At 45.1% G+C, this 13,582-nt stretch overlaps 1 protein-coding gene across 15 annotated transcripts in view; it reads left to right on the top strand.

The window, feature by feature from the left end:
• The window catches only part of ank2b (ankyrin 2b, neuronal), a 223,267-nt gene that overhangs the window by 181,017 nt on the left and 28,668 nt on the right, over nt 1-13,582 (top strand). For 13 of the 15 annotated variants that reach the window (XM_061251028.1, XM_061251032.1, XM_061251035.1 and 10 more), the window contains 10 exons: nt 1,900-2,124; nt 5,079-5,233; nt 6,076-6,287; nt 6,895-7,099; nt 7,549-7,645; nt 7,867-8,095; nt 8,825-8,950; nt 9,301-9,423; nt 9,850-9,882; nt 10,617-10,638. In XM_061251028.1, the coding sequence (XP_061107012.1) occupies nt 1,900-2,124; nt 5,079-5,233; nt 6,076-6,287; nt 6,895-7,099; nt 7,549-7,645; nt 7,867-8,095; nt 8,825-8,950; nt 9,301-9,423; nt 9,850-9,882; nt 10,617-10,638 (1,427 nt within the window). The remainder of the gene's footprint in view (nt 1-1,899; nt 2,125-5,078; nt 5,234-6,075; nt 6,288-6,894; nt 7,100-7,548; nt 7,646-7,866; nt 8,096-8,824; nt 8,951-9,300; nt 9,424-9,849; nt 9,883-10,616; nt 10,639-13,582) is intronic. The other 2 variants (XM_061251026.1, XM_061251036.1) reach the window with 1 other exon arrangement.

Genomic DNA, 13,582 nt, shown 5'->3' with positions numbered 1-13,582 from the left:
GGTTCTGAACTGGTCAACCAACTAAACCTTGTTCAGCTGGGAGCTGGTCTGAACTGGTCAACCAGGTAAACCTTGTCTAGCTGGGAGCTGGTCTGAACTGGTCAACCAGCTAAACCTTGTTCAGCTGGGAGCTGGTCTGAACTGGACAACCAGCTACCAGCTGTTTCAGAACCTAGCTTGAGCTGTTTTTTTCAGCAGGGATCACACCTGTATATGTCTCAGAATCCCCCTACCTCAGTGGTTCTGCTCTGCAATGTAAAGACTGGTACCACCAGGCAGTGCCATATGCTGAAGATAACATGCTGCTGTCGACCTCGCCTCATTCTCTATATCTGAGAAAATGTAGAGGTTGAAGGTTCTCCACCGGTTGACACCTGAAAGAGCCCAGAAGCACCTCGAGCGAAAATCAAAACTCCTGTCCTGCGAGGCATCAACACTAACTGAAGAGTGCTTTTGCATTCTCTGCCTTATCCCCTTCCTCCTTTGGGTAACGGTGCCTAAACACTGAACGCTAAGCCTAAAGGAGTGGGCACATCCACAGCCGGCCATGTACACATTTCCCCGGGAGACGTCTTAATGTGCTTACATGCTGCTCTGCCTGTTTGGCATGTGAATGACAAGGCCTGCCAATCGCACCCCGAACACGCCCTCGGGGAGGTGTTTGAGACACCTCGGCCAATCGGAGACTGACTGGGGGGGTCTTGTAGAGAGAATGGTTATCGGTCTCATGTCGGCGGCATTGAAGAATCAGACCTGCATCCATACGTGTCTTGTACGGTGTTCATTCGTCACAACTCACAGGTCATTTTTTGATATTGTGGTTGAGTCCAGTGATCGTGTTCATATTGTTCCTCTTTCACAGATAACTACCACATATTATCTGGGACTAAGTTAAATTGTTGAGAGATCAAGGTTTCCATGAACCAAGATTTGCGGGGCATTCATATGTTATCAGTGACTCACTGATATGAACCATTCTTTGTTTTTAGCAGTTTTTTTTTTTTTTTTTTTTGGATGGTTCATTTGAGTCAATTACTGACAGCATGTGGAAGCTCAACCCATACCAGGGTTCAGGAAACCTTCATTTCCCATAACTACTGAGTGGTGTGTGCTGTTTATTGGTCTATGTGGTTCTTAGACAATAAGGTTCACAATCTGACATGGTGTGTGTTTGCATGTTGGCTTGTGTTTCCACCATAACCTGTCGATGAGAAGGTGTGATCCAACCCTGGGGGGCACCATGGTTGTATCTCAGCGCATGTTCCCGAGGTGCCTCTGTGCTTTTTTTAACTTGTGTTTCTGCATGAGGGCTCCTGTTTGTTTTATTAGGAAATAACTTAATCAGGCCCCATTCCAATATGCAATGTTCACGACCTGTCCGAAATGAAAAGGTGGGTTTATCCTTTATCGAAGATGCACATTTTGGCCTCCATTTTCAGTGACTGTTCTCTGTTTTTGAGTTTAGGAATAATTAGAATACTTTGCATTTTTTTCTAATTAGGTACTGAATATTGTTTAATTTTGTTGAGCTGAAGTTAGTATCACACACCACAGCAGAGCCAGCTCAACCCAATAAGTGACATTGGGCCCCACCCCGTAATCGCTAAGGAGCCCTCTAAGTATTCTAAAATACGCTGTAAGTATTACTTATTAGTGTTGGGTTGGGGGGCCCCCTCAAAGGCTAGGGTCAGCACTGTACCACAGCACCTTTAGTGAAGTACCGAGGTCCGATCCACATTCGTGCGTGGTAATAACCCTCTTGCTTTTCTGTTACCCCTTTGCTAGTCACGACTAATAGCCCCCCCCCACTCCGACAGGATGTGCCCTCTCCTCTACTGTACAGTGAGCGAGGGAATACGTTTAACGTGTGTGTGTGTGTGTGCGCGGTGTGTCCGGCAGCTTCCTGGTCAGCTTCATGGTGGACGCGAGGGGCGGGGCCATGCGAGGGTGTCGTCACAACGGCCTGCGCATCATCATCCCGCCGCGGAAGTGCAGCGCCCCGACCCGCGTCACCTGCCGCCTGGTGAAACGGCACCGCCTGGCCACCATGCCCCCCATGGTGGAGGGCGAGGGCCTGGCCAGCAGGCTCATCGAGGTGGGGCCGTCTGGAGCGCAGTTCCTCGGGTAAGAGAACGCTCTGAGGAAGGGCAGAGAGAGAGAGGGAGGCAGAGAGAGAGAGAGAGAGAGAGAGGGAGGAGAGATGGTAGCGTGAGAGAGAGAGACAGAACGAGGCAGGTGCTAGTGTAGATAGAGCAGTGGTCCCCAACCCTGGTCCTGGAGCGCTACTGGGGCCGCTGCTTTTTGTTTTCACCTTAAAATAAGCACCCTGTTGAGACCCAGGTAACCAGGTGAGGTGAGTTAACGGTGTAAGAAACTGCTCTAATTGATTCATTAAGAGTAATAATGAAAACCAGGAAGTATGGGCATAGGGGTATGGCTGAATCTTCAGGTTATATTCTATATGTTGGTATAGAGATGCAAAATATGGCATCTCTGGTAGCCTCGTGTACTGCAGATTTGTGTATTGAACTGCGTGTCCATTGAAAGCTATTTCAGCTGTGATAGTAATGTTGTTTCCATGCAGATTTAAAATAATTGTTCAGTTATTTTAAAAAGAGCAATGCGTTATAGCGGCTTGCTGAAGCATGTACGTGCTAGCCTACGTGTGGAATCGTATTCCAGAGAGTCCAGACGTCTGAAAATCAGCGTCGTTATCTGCGTTATCTTTTTTTTTTTAATTGGCCAGAGATGCTTTAAATGCTCTCATTAAAACAATGAAGGGAAAAAAAGGTCGCCAGAATTCCCTTTCAGGTCACATAGTGTTAAACTTTGATTATTTGTTCTTCAATGCCTTGACAAAAGCATTAAAGAACACTGTGTCATAATGATGTACTCTGAACAGACGCACTCCAAGCCTAGAGAGCTCTCACCAGTTCCATCCGGGTTTCAGAATCCAGCCAAATGTTTCTCACATTTAATTTATCTGTGGATATCACTATGGCAACATGGCTGCAATTCTACAGTATATAAGGGTGGCAGAAGAGGTGCATTTCCTCTTTGCTCTCCATTTCTTTGACTTTCTTTTGGATTGAGAAAGAGAGGTTATGAAAGATTGTCTTTATTTTTGGGTTTTTCCAGCTGTTGTCCCAACACTGAGTTCAGAGCCTACACTATTAATAGCTTAAGGCCAGCTGCAAGTCCCTGCATGTTAGATCTTGGACAGGCTTGCCTCGAATTAAACGTTCCAGTGCTTTTTTTTAGATACAGTATGTGGTGTACACCTGGAATCCCATGTCCCAGTCCCTTCCCCCCCCGTCCCCAGAAGGCTACACTACCCTGAGCGATGTTCCAGAATGATCATGATTTCCCATTGCATTATAGGATTTGTGCACTAGATAAGTCTCAGCTACACTCATAGCACCCAACCAATGATCCTCTTACTAATAATCTCCGATAACCCATAAGATCTCCCCCCTTCATCCCCGCTGCCACCATCCCTCACATGTCCCATCGCTAAAGGCTGTCTCTACTCCTGCTACTTCTGAGGGGACATCTGTGTCTGTTTTACGACTCCTCTCCGATCACGGCAAGAGCCCCAGTGTGACTCTGACCCCCTTAACGGGACCGTTTTAAGTGGAAGTCCACTTAGAAATCTCCTCCATGGTTGATTTGTTTATGTTACTGTAGCACAGCGAGGAATGGCTGGAGTTACCATTTCAAAACTGTCTTGGGTTAAATGCCTATATTTTCAACTGGTCTTTTTTGACATTAGCAGGATTTGCTTTGTTAAAATGACCACAATGTCCTATTTCTTGTACTGAAAAAAACCTAATCTTATTCCAGTTAAAAGTCTACTTGAGGAGTTGAGCTATTCTTGCTATCGATGACTGATTTTCAGCCAGTCAAATACCTTGACAAAGCACTTTGGTTGGTCTGTATCAGTTTTCATTGAAACCATGTGAAAGCTCAACTCTCTCCTGAGCCTCACTTGTCCAGGGCTAATATCGTTGCTGCTGTTGAGTCAGATTTGTTCTTGTTTTTTTTCCTCAGCCCATTGGCTGAAAGGGCTGAATCTAACCTTTTCTCTCCTCTTCTCCCTTGCTGTGCTCGATCTGTGTTGCCCGAGGGGTGGGTTTTTTTGTGGGGTTGTAGTCGAGGGGGATGGGGGTATTTAAAAACAAAAACACAAAATGGAGTCATTTATGCTCTTCTTCCCCTACTGCTGCTTTGGATTCGTTCAGTAAACTGCACCTCCCCACTGCTCCGCCCCCTCTTAACGAGGGCGAAAGTTTGGTTAGCCGAATCCTTCAGCTGGGGCCACCGGGGACAAAATTCCTTGGGTAGGAGAGACACATATGAAACAATCCATGGATGCTGGTCTCATGCCCTCCTTTACCCTCTGTAATGTGTGTGTGCTTGCGTGTGCTGTCTCGTATGTGCGTGTCCGTGCCGTTTCCCCCCCTCTTACCCCTTTTTTTAAAAAAAGAAGCAAAAGACGGTAGTTGTTTGTCTGTCCAGTACCCAGTGCCCTTTGCCTCTTGCTTTTGTGTGTTTAGTGCAATGCGTGGTCTGTTCACCTCATGATTTTGATTGATTTCGTTTATTTGTTTTCTTAGTAAGTTTTTGTTTAGCATGACATTTCCATAGACATTGGCACATGAACCATATGTTCCTCTTCACGTCAAGGTGTGGTAATGCCTGACACAATCTTAACCAGGATTAAATACACAGTACTACCATGATTAAGCTCAATAGGTTTGGCAGTCAGAGTAACTTGTTGGCCATAGTTGATTTGATTCTTCTCAAGGAAATCAAAACCATTTCATTTCAATGTAATGGAAATTTGAGAAGCCTTGCACAATAGACTGGAGTTCTAGCCTTTGCTTGGTAGAGTAAAGAACATACTGTATGTTCACACATACTGAACACACACACTACACCACACCAGCTCCTCTCTAGCAGGCTGGACAGTGTCTCAGGCCTTACCACCACAGGTGTATGGGTATTGGGGCTGGGCGGGGTGGCGTGGGCATTGTGCGGGGCGAGGTGGTCACTGCGTCCCTGTCCTGGCATGATAGGCCCGTGATCGTGGAGATCCCTCACTTCGCTGCTCTGCGGGGGAAGGAGAGGGAGCTGGTGATCCTCCGAAGCGAAACTGGGGAGAGCTGGAAGGAGCACCACTGTGAGCACACAGAGGAGGAGCTCAACGAGATACTCAACGGCATGGACGAGGGTGAGCCCTCCAACAGGCCACACGGACACCACAGACCACTGAAGCCACAGACCACTGACACCACAGACCACTGACTCCGCAGACCACTGACACCGCAGACCACTGACACCATAGACCACTGACACCACAGACCACTGACTCCACAGACCACTGACACCACAGACCACTGACACCACAGACCACTGACTCCACAGACCACTGACACCGCAGACCACTGACACCGCAGACCACTGAAGCTGCAGACTACTGACACCACAGACCACTGACACCACAGACCACTGACTCCACAGACCACTGACACCACAGACCACTGACTCCCCAGACCACTGACACCGCAGACCACTGACACCGCATACCACTGAAGCCGCAGACCACTGACACCACAGACCACTGACTCTGCAGACCACTGACACCGCAGACCACTGACACCGCAGACTACTGACACCACAGACCACTGACACCACAGACCACTGACACCACAGACCACTGACTCCACAGACCACTGACACCGCAGACCACTGACACCGCAGACCACTGACTCTGCAGCTCCGTGGCATCATCAAAATGCATGATGTCCTGCAATTTATAACTATATCAGTAAGGTTTGGCTATGTCTCCAATGGCCCCCTTGTTCCCTGTGGACTAACGAGGGTGTGGCAAATGGCTGCCACACTAGTAAGTCTGTCATATAGGGAACAAGTGGACCAGTTGAGACACAGCCATGGCCTCTTCCAGAAGAACTTGTCACTTGACTAAAGCCAGTATGAAGAACATATTATGTATTATTGTGTTCTATCTTGTTCTTTGTATATTTAGTGTGATTCCTTATTTTCTTGACTCAGAACTGGACCCTCCAGAGGAGCTGGAGAAGAAACGCATCTGCCGCATCATCACCCGAGACTTCCCACAGTACTTTGCGGTGGTGTCTCGGATCAAGCAGGATAGCAACCTGATTGGGCCGGAGGGCGGCGTGCTGAGCAGCACCGTTGTCCCGCAGGTCCAGGCGGTGTTCCCGGAAGGCGCGCTCACCAAGAGGATCCGAGTGGGCCTGCAGGTACCCGTTTGTTATTCGCTAACGTGTGTAGCATGGTGCTCTCACGCATTTTCACAGTCTCTCCCAATAGGGAGATATCATCTGTAAGACCGTCTGTAAGCACCAGGAAAAAACAAGGGTCTTGAGTATTGTGCCTATTATGGGTGGCAATCATTATCCCACCAATACGCCTCATGCAAGAACCCCTCATACGAACAGATTTGTTCTTAAAACACTTAAATGTCTTGAAATGAATGATTTAAGAGAACATTCAACCAATTTTCTCTTATTTAGAATTCTATTTTTCCTTAAAGTAGATAGGAATAACATTTACGAGTGGTGCTGACCTGGCGCAAGAGTCATGTAAACAAGAGCCTTGCCTAATCTTCATTTAGGACAGTTGTCTGAAGTTTGTAAATGCGTTTACAAACTTGTATGATAGAAGTGTGATAAATGTATGATACGTTCTTTTATGAGGGACAATGTTTATACATGCAGTAAAAACGATCTATTTAGCACGTATAGTCGGACATTAGGAGATACAGAGCATGGCCTGAAAGATGGGTAGAAGTCGAAAGCGAGGGCAGTGTTTCTCAGTCCCTTCCCTGTGTCACGCCCCCGCACCCAGGCCCAGCCAATGAACGTTGACCTGGTGAGGAAGATCCTGGGCAACAAGGCGACGTTCAGTCCGATCGTCACCCTGGAGCCCAGGAGGAGGAAGTTTCACAAGCCCATCACCATGACGATCCCCGTACCAAAGAACTCCGCGGACGCGGCGGTGAACGGCTTCGGCGGAGACACGCCCACCCTGCGCCTGCTGTGTAGCATCACCGGTGAGCCTCGTCTACTTCACTCAAATAACAGTGAGCTTTGGTTCCATTGGTTTCCATTGTATGTTCCTCACTGGACCCCCAACTCACTATTAGCCTGTTCTGCTATAGCTGGGTGATATTAAAACCTTTGATCCATCAGCAAAACCAAAAGTCATAAACCTAATGAAAAACTTTTGGTTTCAATGATTGACTGTCAAGAGGTGGACTATGTTAGAGGTCTATCAAAACAGAGTCATACCATTTTACCTGATCTTAGAAGGGCTTATGTGCTTTTTTTAGTACATTGCAAGTTGATGCATCGCAAGGGTCATGTGTAATGCTCTGCACTTTAATAACTTCAGTGTACTGTACTTGGACTAAGATAATGGAGGGGTAAGGAAGGTTTGTGTTTGTTTTTGCCAAAATACACAAAATCAAAAATCCTCTAAAACGCCATTTCCATTCTTCAGGTGGAACTACGCCGGCTCAATGGGAGGACATAACAGGAACCACTCCCCTTACGTTCATCAACGACTGCGTGTCCTTTACCACAAATGTGTCTGCAAGGTAAGTCCACCTCCTCAAGAAGGTCCCAGGCTCATGCCAGCTCCCAGACACAGACTGCCAAAAAACCCAGACTCCCAGACTTAAAATAACTCAGCATTTCTCAGGCAACGCATTTTATATTATTTTTTCTTAAAAGAAGCTTGTCTGTCTTTGATGTCACTGTTGATGTCTTGTGCCTGCTGTATGGATTCATTTGTGTGAACTCGCCTGTCTGCATGCAGGTTCTGGCTCATAGACTGTCGACAGATCCAGGAGTCGGTCAATTTCTCCACGCAAGTTTATCGGGAGATCATATGTGTCCCCTACATGGCCAAATTTGTCATATTTGCCAAAACGCATGACCCGATCGAGGCCCGGCTACGGTGCTTCTGCATGACGGACGATAAGATGGACAAGACCTTGGAGCAGCAGGAGAACTTCACTGAGGTGGCCCGTAGCCGAGATGTGGAGGTGAGACCTGGGAGGGGGCAGGTGTGTGCGGGTAAAACAGGGAGAGGGCAGATGTGTGGGGGTAAAACAGGGAGAGGGCAGGTATATGGGGGTAAAACAGGGAGAGGGCAGGTGTGTGGGGGTAAAACAGGGAGAGGGCAGGTGTGTGGGGGTAAAACAGGGAGAGGGCAGGTGTGTGGGGGTAAAACAGGGAGAGGGCAGGTGTGTGAGGGTAAAATAGGGAGGGGGCAGGTGTATGGGGGTAAAACAGGGAGAGGAGACTGATGGTAGTAGAAGGGCTTAGATAGGGCAGGGGACAGTGTGGGGCAGGAGTGGGTAGACCCAGTCCCAGTAGGAGTTTAGGGAAGTCAGGGGCTTGGTTAGAGTTGGCAACAGGGTGAAATTCATATGAATGAATTATATGGCTATTACCGTAGCTATCCTGTATTTCGTCCTTTTGTCAGAGATCACAGATGCTGGGAAGGCCCTGCGTATTCTCTGCTCTCTGTTGTACACTGTGTGGATCTGTTGATGTAGTGGGCGCAGTAATTCACGATAGTCGCCCAAATTATTTCAGTCAGCAAATTTCCGTCGAGAACAATGCACAGAACAATGCTCGTATCATAACATCAGGGGTCCGATTCTGATTCTAGGAAGTTAAGCTATGAGCAAGTGTGTTGGCATTCTGTCCTGGATTTCACATACTTTGTTCGAGAGTTGAAATGGCACCAAGGTACTCCCCATCTGCAGGTCCTTGAGGGGAAGCCCATTTACGCAGACTGCTTCGGGAACCTAGTTCCCCTGACCAAAAGCGGACAACACCACCTCTTCAGTTTCTTTGCGTTCAAGGAAAACAGACTTGCCCTCTTCATTAAAGTAAGTGCTTGGTCACACGGGCTCTGCCCCTATTGTAAGGAGTTGCTACAATGTACATTGCACTTTTCACCAATAAATGACCAAGGATGTAGTGTGCTTTTCAACACAACTGGGATTTAACGTGTAATACATAATTTACAGTCTAGTTAAACATTACACGTAGATTAATTTGAGCAAATAATCATTTGAAATGGACATAAGTGTTCACTTTTTGCACCTGGTTTTCCTCCCAGATGAAGTGCATATGAATGTTTTCATGGCGATCATTTTTAACATGCAGTAACACTCAGTTCAAGCAGGCGTGTACATTTAAAAGCAAAGCCAGCGAACAATTACAATTCCTGATCTAGGTTCGAGACAACACCCAGGAGCCTTGCGGCCGCTTGTCCTTCATGAAGGAGCCTAGATCCTACAGAAGCCTGGCCCAGAACGCCATCTGTAACCTGAACATCACCCTACCTTCACACTCAAAGGTAAGGACTGTACGTCTAGCTCTCGATGCCCTCATTCAGTAACACACACCAAATTAATACTGTTGAACTTAATTTGCAAGCGATCCATAATCCTGTTTCAATTTGGGGTTTACTGTGCAGCTGTGCAGCGTGCCTTTCTCGGACACTGTTATTTCACGTTATCGCTAAGGTGTATTAAGTATACAATAATTTCATGGCTTCTGTTAAGGCGGGATGTGACATGAAAAAAAGAATATATATAACAAAGAGGATATTCTTCCATTTTTAGACTTGACTTTTAACTTGTCTCCCCCCCCCACACACCCCACCCTCCCACAATGCACCGAGCCAATCTGGCTTTTTCCAGCTCTGCTCTGTTGCCATGGTAACCTTGCTTTGCCTGCTCTTTCTTCCTCCTTTCCCTCCTTGCTGCTTGCGCTCGCTAAGGATTCCGATTCAGATCAAGAGCCTGATGAAGAGGTAACCTTGTGCCACTTTTTCCCCTCCTCTAACACCTCTCTCTTCCCCCTTACCCCCACCTAAGTAAAATGTGGTTCTCTTTGTGGCTGCCCACCCCCCTCCAGTTGTAGGATATTTTTCTCCTTTTGTGTGAAATCCATTTAAAAAAAACAAAAAAACATTCTAGACGTGTCACTGTACATTGTATTTAGGGTTTCTAAACCTGAACATCGATAATTGGTCATTAGAATTGGTGCCAGGCTGGTCTATACTCAGGTCACTGGTTTATACTGGTTTATGGGCCAATCAGTGTGGTTCCAACGATCTTCTTGGTCCAGTTTTGTTTTAAATGTTCCTGTAGCATTGCCGCTAGGAAGAAGAGTGTGTATAACCCCAACATGAGGAACATCGCTGACTCTGTTTTTCATCTTTGACAATCATTTGTCGTTCTGGTGGAAACATTTATACTCTTTAGATTATCTCACATGATTTGTTTTGTCGTTTGAAAACATCCTTGTTTTGTGAAATTTGATCATTTTCAGTTGGTGAGGCCGGGCATAGAGTGTATTCATTCATTTTTTCGTGACAGGTCAAGTCATATTCTCAGGTTTCATTGATTCATTGATGTATTCATACAGTATGTATCGTGTGTTGCATTTGATTATTCCGGTGCTGATTTACATTTTTGTCACATCATGTAGAGGATGATTGATATGATTTAACAGTGGGTATTATTCTGAATTCCTTTCTTGCAGACCAGCAGGACACATGACAAATGTAAGATTGCACTTTTTAATGAATATTGTAGAACGAAATACTATAATACCAGTAACTTAGCAACTTTTAACAACTAACTTGCGTGAAGTTTGTTTGAAATTAAAACATTAGACTCATAACCAAGCGTAATGACGTCATGAAATCTGTTTGCTGTGGTAGTTAACTAATGGACTGTGATTTGATAACATCAACCAGGGTGTGGACCTTTCAGTGTAATCCCTGAGAGCTGTGCTGATGTGCTTATTTTTCCAAGCCCTTTAAGTTCTCCATGTTTGTCTCATCAACAACAACAACCAACTTTGACAACAACAACAAACCAAAAAAAACCCATCCCCACTGCAAGGTTATGCTCCCATTGTGGCATAAATCTGTCACATTTTCATGCCTCTCCAAAAAGAATGGACAGTATCCTCTTGTGGTGCCTTCTAATACAGTGTGCAAAACGTCACCTCAGAGTGGTCTCAAAAGGAATACTGTCCACCCATGCACAAAGCCATTCATAATGTGGTGAGGTTTACACAAAATCTGAATTTTTTTTTTTTCCCAGAATATCAAATGTTTTGCCACTTACCTGTAATTATGCACAATTTCTCTTAGAATACAAACCCCCTCCCCCCCCTTTCCCTCACCATCATTCCCTCCCGTTGCGTGAAATATGGCCCCTCTGCCTCCTTTAGATCCCTTTAATGTAGATGAGTACAGTAGTGTATTGTATGCAAAATTCAGACTTAAATTTAAGTCACAATTAAAGATTGTGTAGGCCCAAGTACTTTACAGTCATACATATATATCATTATACGCAGATCAGTAGCTGTATATATAGGAATTAATCTGTGTATGTTATTACATACTGCTTAAGACTGTGTATATGCTGTTTTGGGCATTCTTCACTTCAAGTCCACTCCCTGTATTAGTTAGTTAGTTAGTTAGTTAATTTCAGGAATAAATATACGTAACTCACCACAGTATGGTTTGCTGATATTTAGATAATTCCTCCTTTTGTTACTATTCTGGTTTCTTCTGGACTTAATTTATTCCTCTTTTAATTTCCTTCTAAATTTCCTTGCTACCTCACTATTTCTTGCCTGACACTGCATGCCAATACAGATCCTTTTGCTTTGCATGGAAATAACTTGGCTTACTTGTGTTGTTAATTTGTACGTTTGTGTGTCTCTGTGTGTTTTTTCTGTGCGCTTACAACGTATGAGTGCTTGACAAAAAAAAAAATTCATTCACATTTAACTTGATTTAATTTATTCCTCTCCTTATGTTTTTTTTTACTATTCATTTACTATTCATTTTCTTCTGTTTTATGCATATTTACAAGGTGTGGGTTTTTTTCTGTGTCAGTAGAAGTAGGGGAAGCAGACCACACTCTCTTTCATAGTGTACTGTAGATAATCTTTAGATCCTTCCTTTAGTTAAAATGCTAGTTTGTGCTGTTTTTCCATTTCCTATTTATTTTCTTCTGCTTTATGAATATTTACAATTAGTGGAGTTTTCTTCTGTTCCTATAGAAGTAGTGTAAGTGGACCACACTCCTATTCATAGAGTGCTGTAGATGTACTTTAGATTTGGATCCTTCCTTTAGCTAAAATGCTAGTTTGCAGCTGAGTTAGACTCCCGTGGTTGCCATAGAAATAGAAGAAGAGACCCCTCTTTGACCTCTCCTCTAGCAGAGTGCTGTAAACCATTTAATGACAATATGCTGTCACTGGATGTCTTTTAGAGGAAAAATAAAACATTATTTAGATTGCTTGTCAAGATTGTTTTATTTTTCTCTTTGTTAGACATGACCCTCTTACTTTACATCTTGAACAATCTTGAGATGTCTACCGGTGTTTGTTTCCACTGTGTGTCTCTGTTCTGTTGTGTTCGTTGGTTTGTGGGTTTCTGATTTTCCTTTTGTTTCCTCTTTTTATTGTTTCGTCTTTATTCATCCTTTGTGCCATATGTATGGATGTACAATTTGTGGATAAGCAAGTTATTTCCTGTTCATGTCCTTCCCATTTTTTCTTTTGTTCGCTTGGCTTCGCTGCTGTCCTGCCTTTGATATTCCAGGGTCATACCTACCCTACCTCCCCAGCTCCTTTTGTGGTTGATATTCTCTCGCCACCCTTTGAACCTGAAATCTTGTACTGTTCCTGTTCTGATCTCATTTCTCCAATCTCTGTTTCCCTTGATTTCCATTATTTGATTTTTTTTCCCTTTTAATTGTCCTTTTCAAAATGGGAAGATGATGAAGATACTGAATCTACAGAAACGTCCGTCCTGAAAACACACTTGATTAGAGACTCCCCTGCCCTTGCTAGCCCGGACTTGCTCTCAGAGGTGTCTGAGATGAAACAGGACCTGATAAAAATGACGGCCATCCTCACGACCGACTCAACAGAGAAATCGAGCCCAGTGGAAGGGCGTGGACTTGAGAAAGGGGTAGAGGAGGAGCCCGGGGAACCTTTTGAAATAGTGGAGAAGGTGAAAGAGGATTTGGAGAAAGTCAGCAAGATACTGAGAAGTGGAGTGATGGCAGAGGCAGAAACAAAAGAAACAGGGGCAGCAGTAAAGCAGTCTGTCAAGAAGGATGAAGAATGGGTTGTTCTCTCTGACTCCGAAATCAAAGAGGCCAAAACAATGGCCTCACTTGAAGTTCAGGAACCCTTGTTGCAGGAAGTTAAAATTGACAGAGGTGCTTCCCAGCCAAAGATGGGGAAGGACATGTCTGGCATGGTCACACACCTGAGCAGAGACCTGAAGGAATACCTTGTAGACGTACCGGAGGCTGCTGGTCATGCTACACAGGAAGATCTGGTCAAAGAGACATTCAGTGAGGTTATTGTGAGTAGGGATAGGGAAAAAGTATTGACGCAAGATACGACAGTACTCCCTGGTGAAATCAGAAAGCCAGCTCGGCGGAAGCTGAAGGACAGGAAACAAGCAGGCGAAG

The sequence above is a fragment of the Conger conger genome, chromosome 8 (genome assembly GCF_963514075.1).
Source record: "Conger conger chromosome 8, fConCon1.1, whole genome shotgun sequence".
NCBI lineage: Eukaryota > Metazoa > Chordata > Actinopteri > Anguilliformes > Congridae > Conger > Conger conger.
This window is presented reverse-complemented; position numbering and strand designations above follow the sequence as displayed.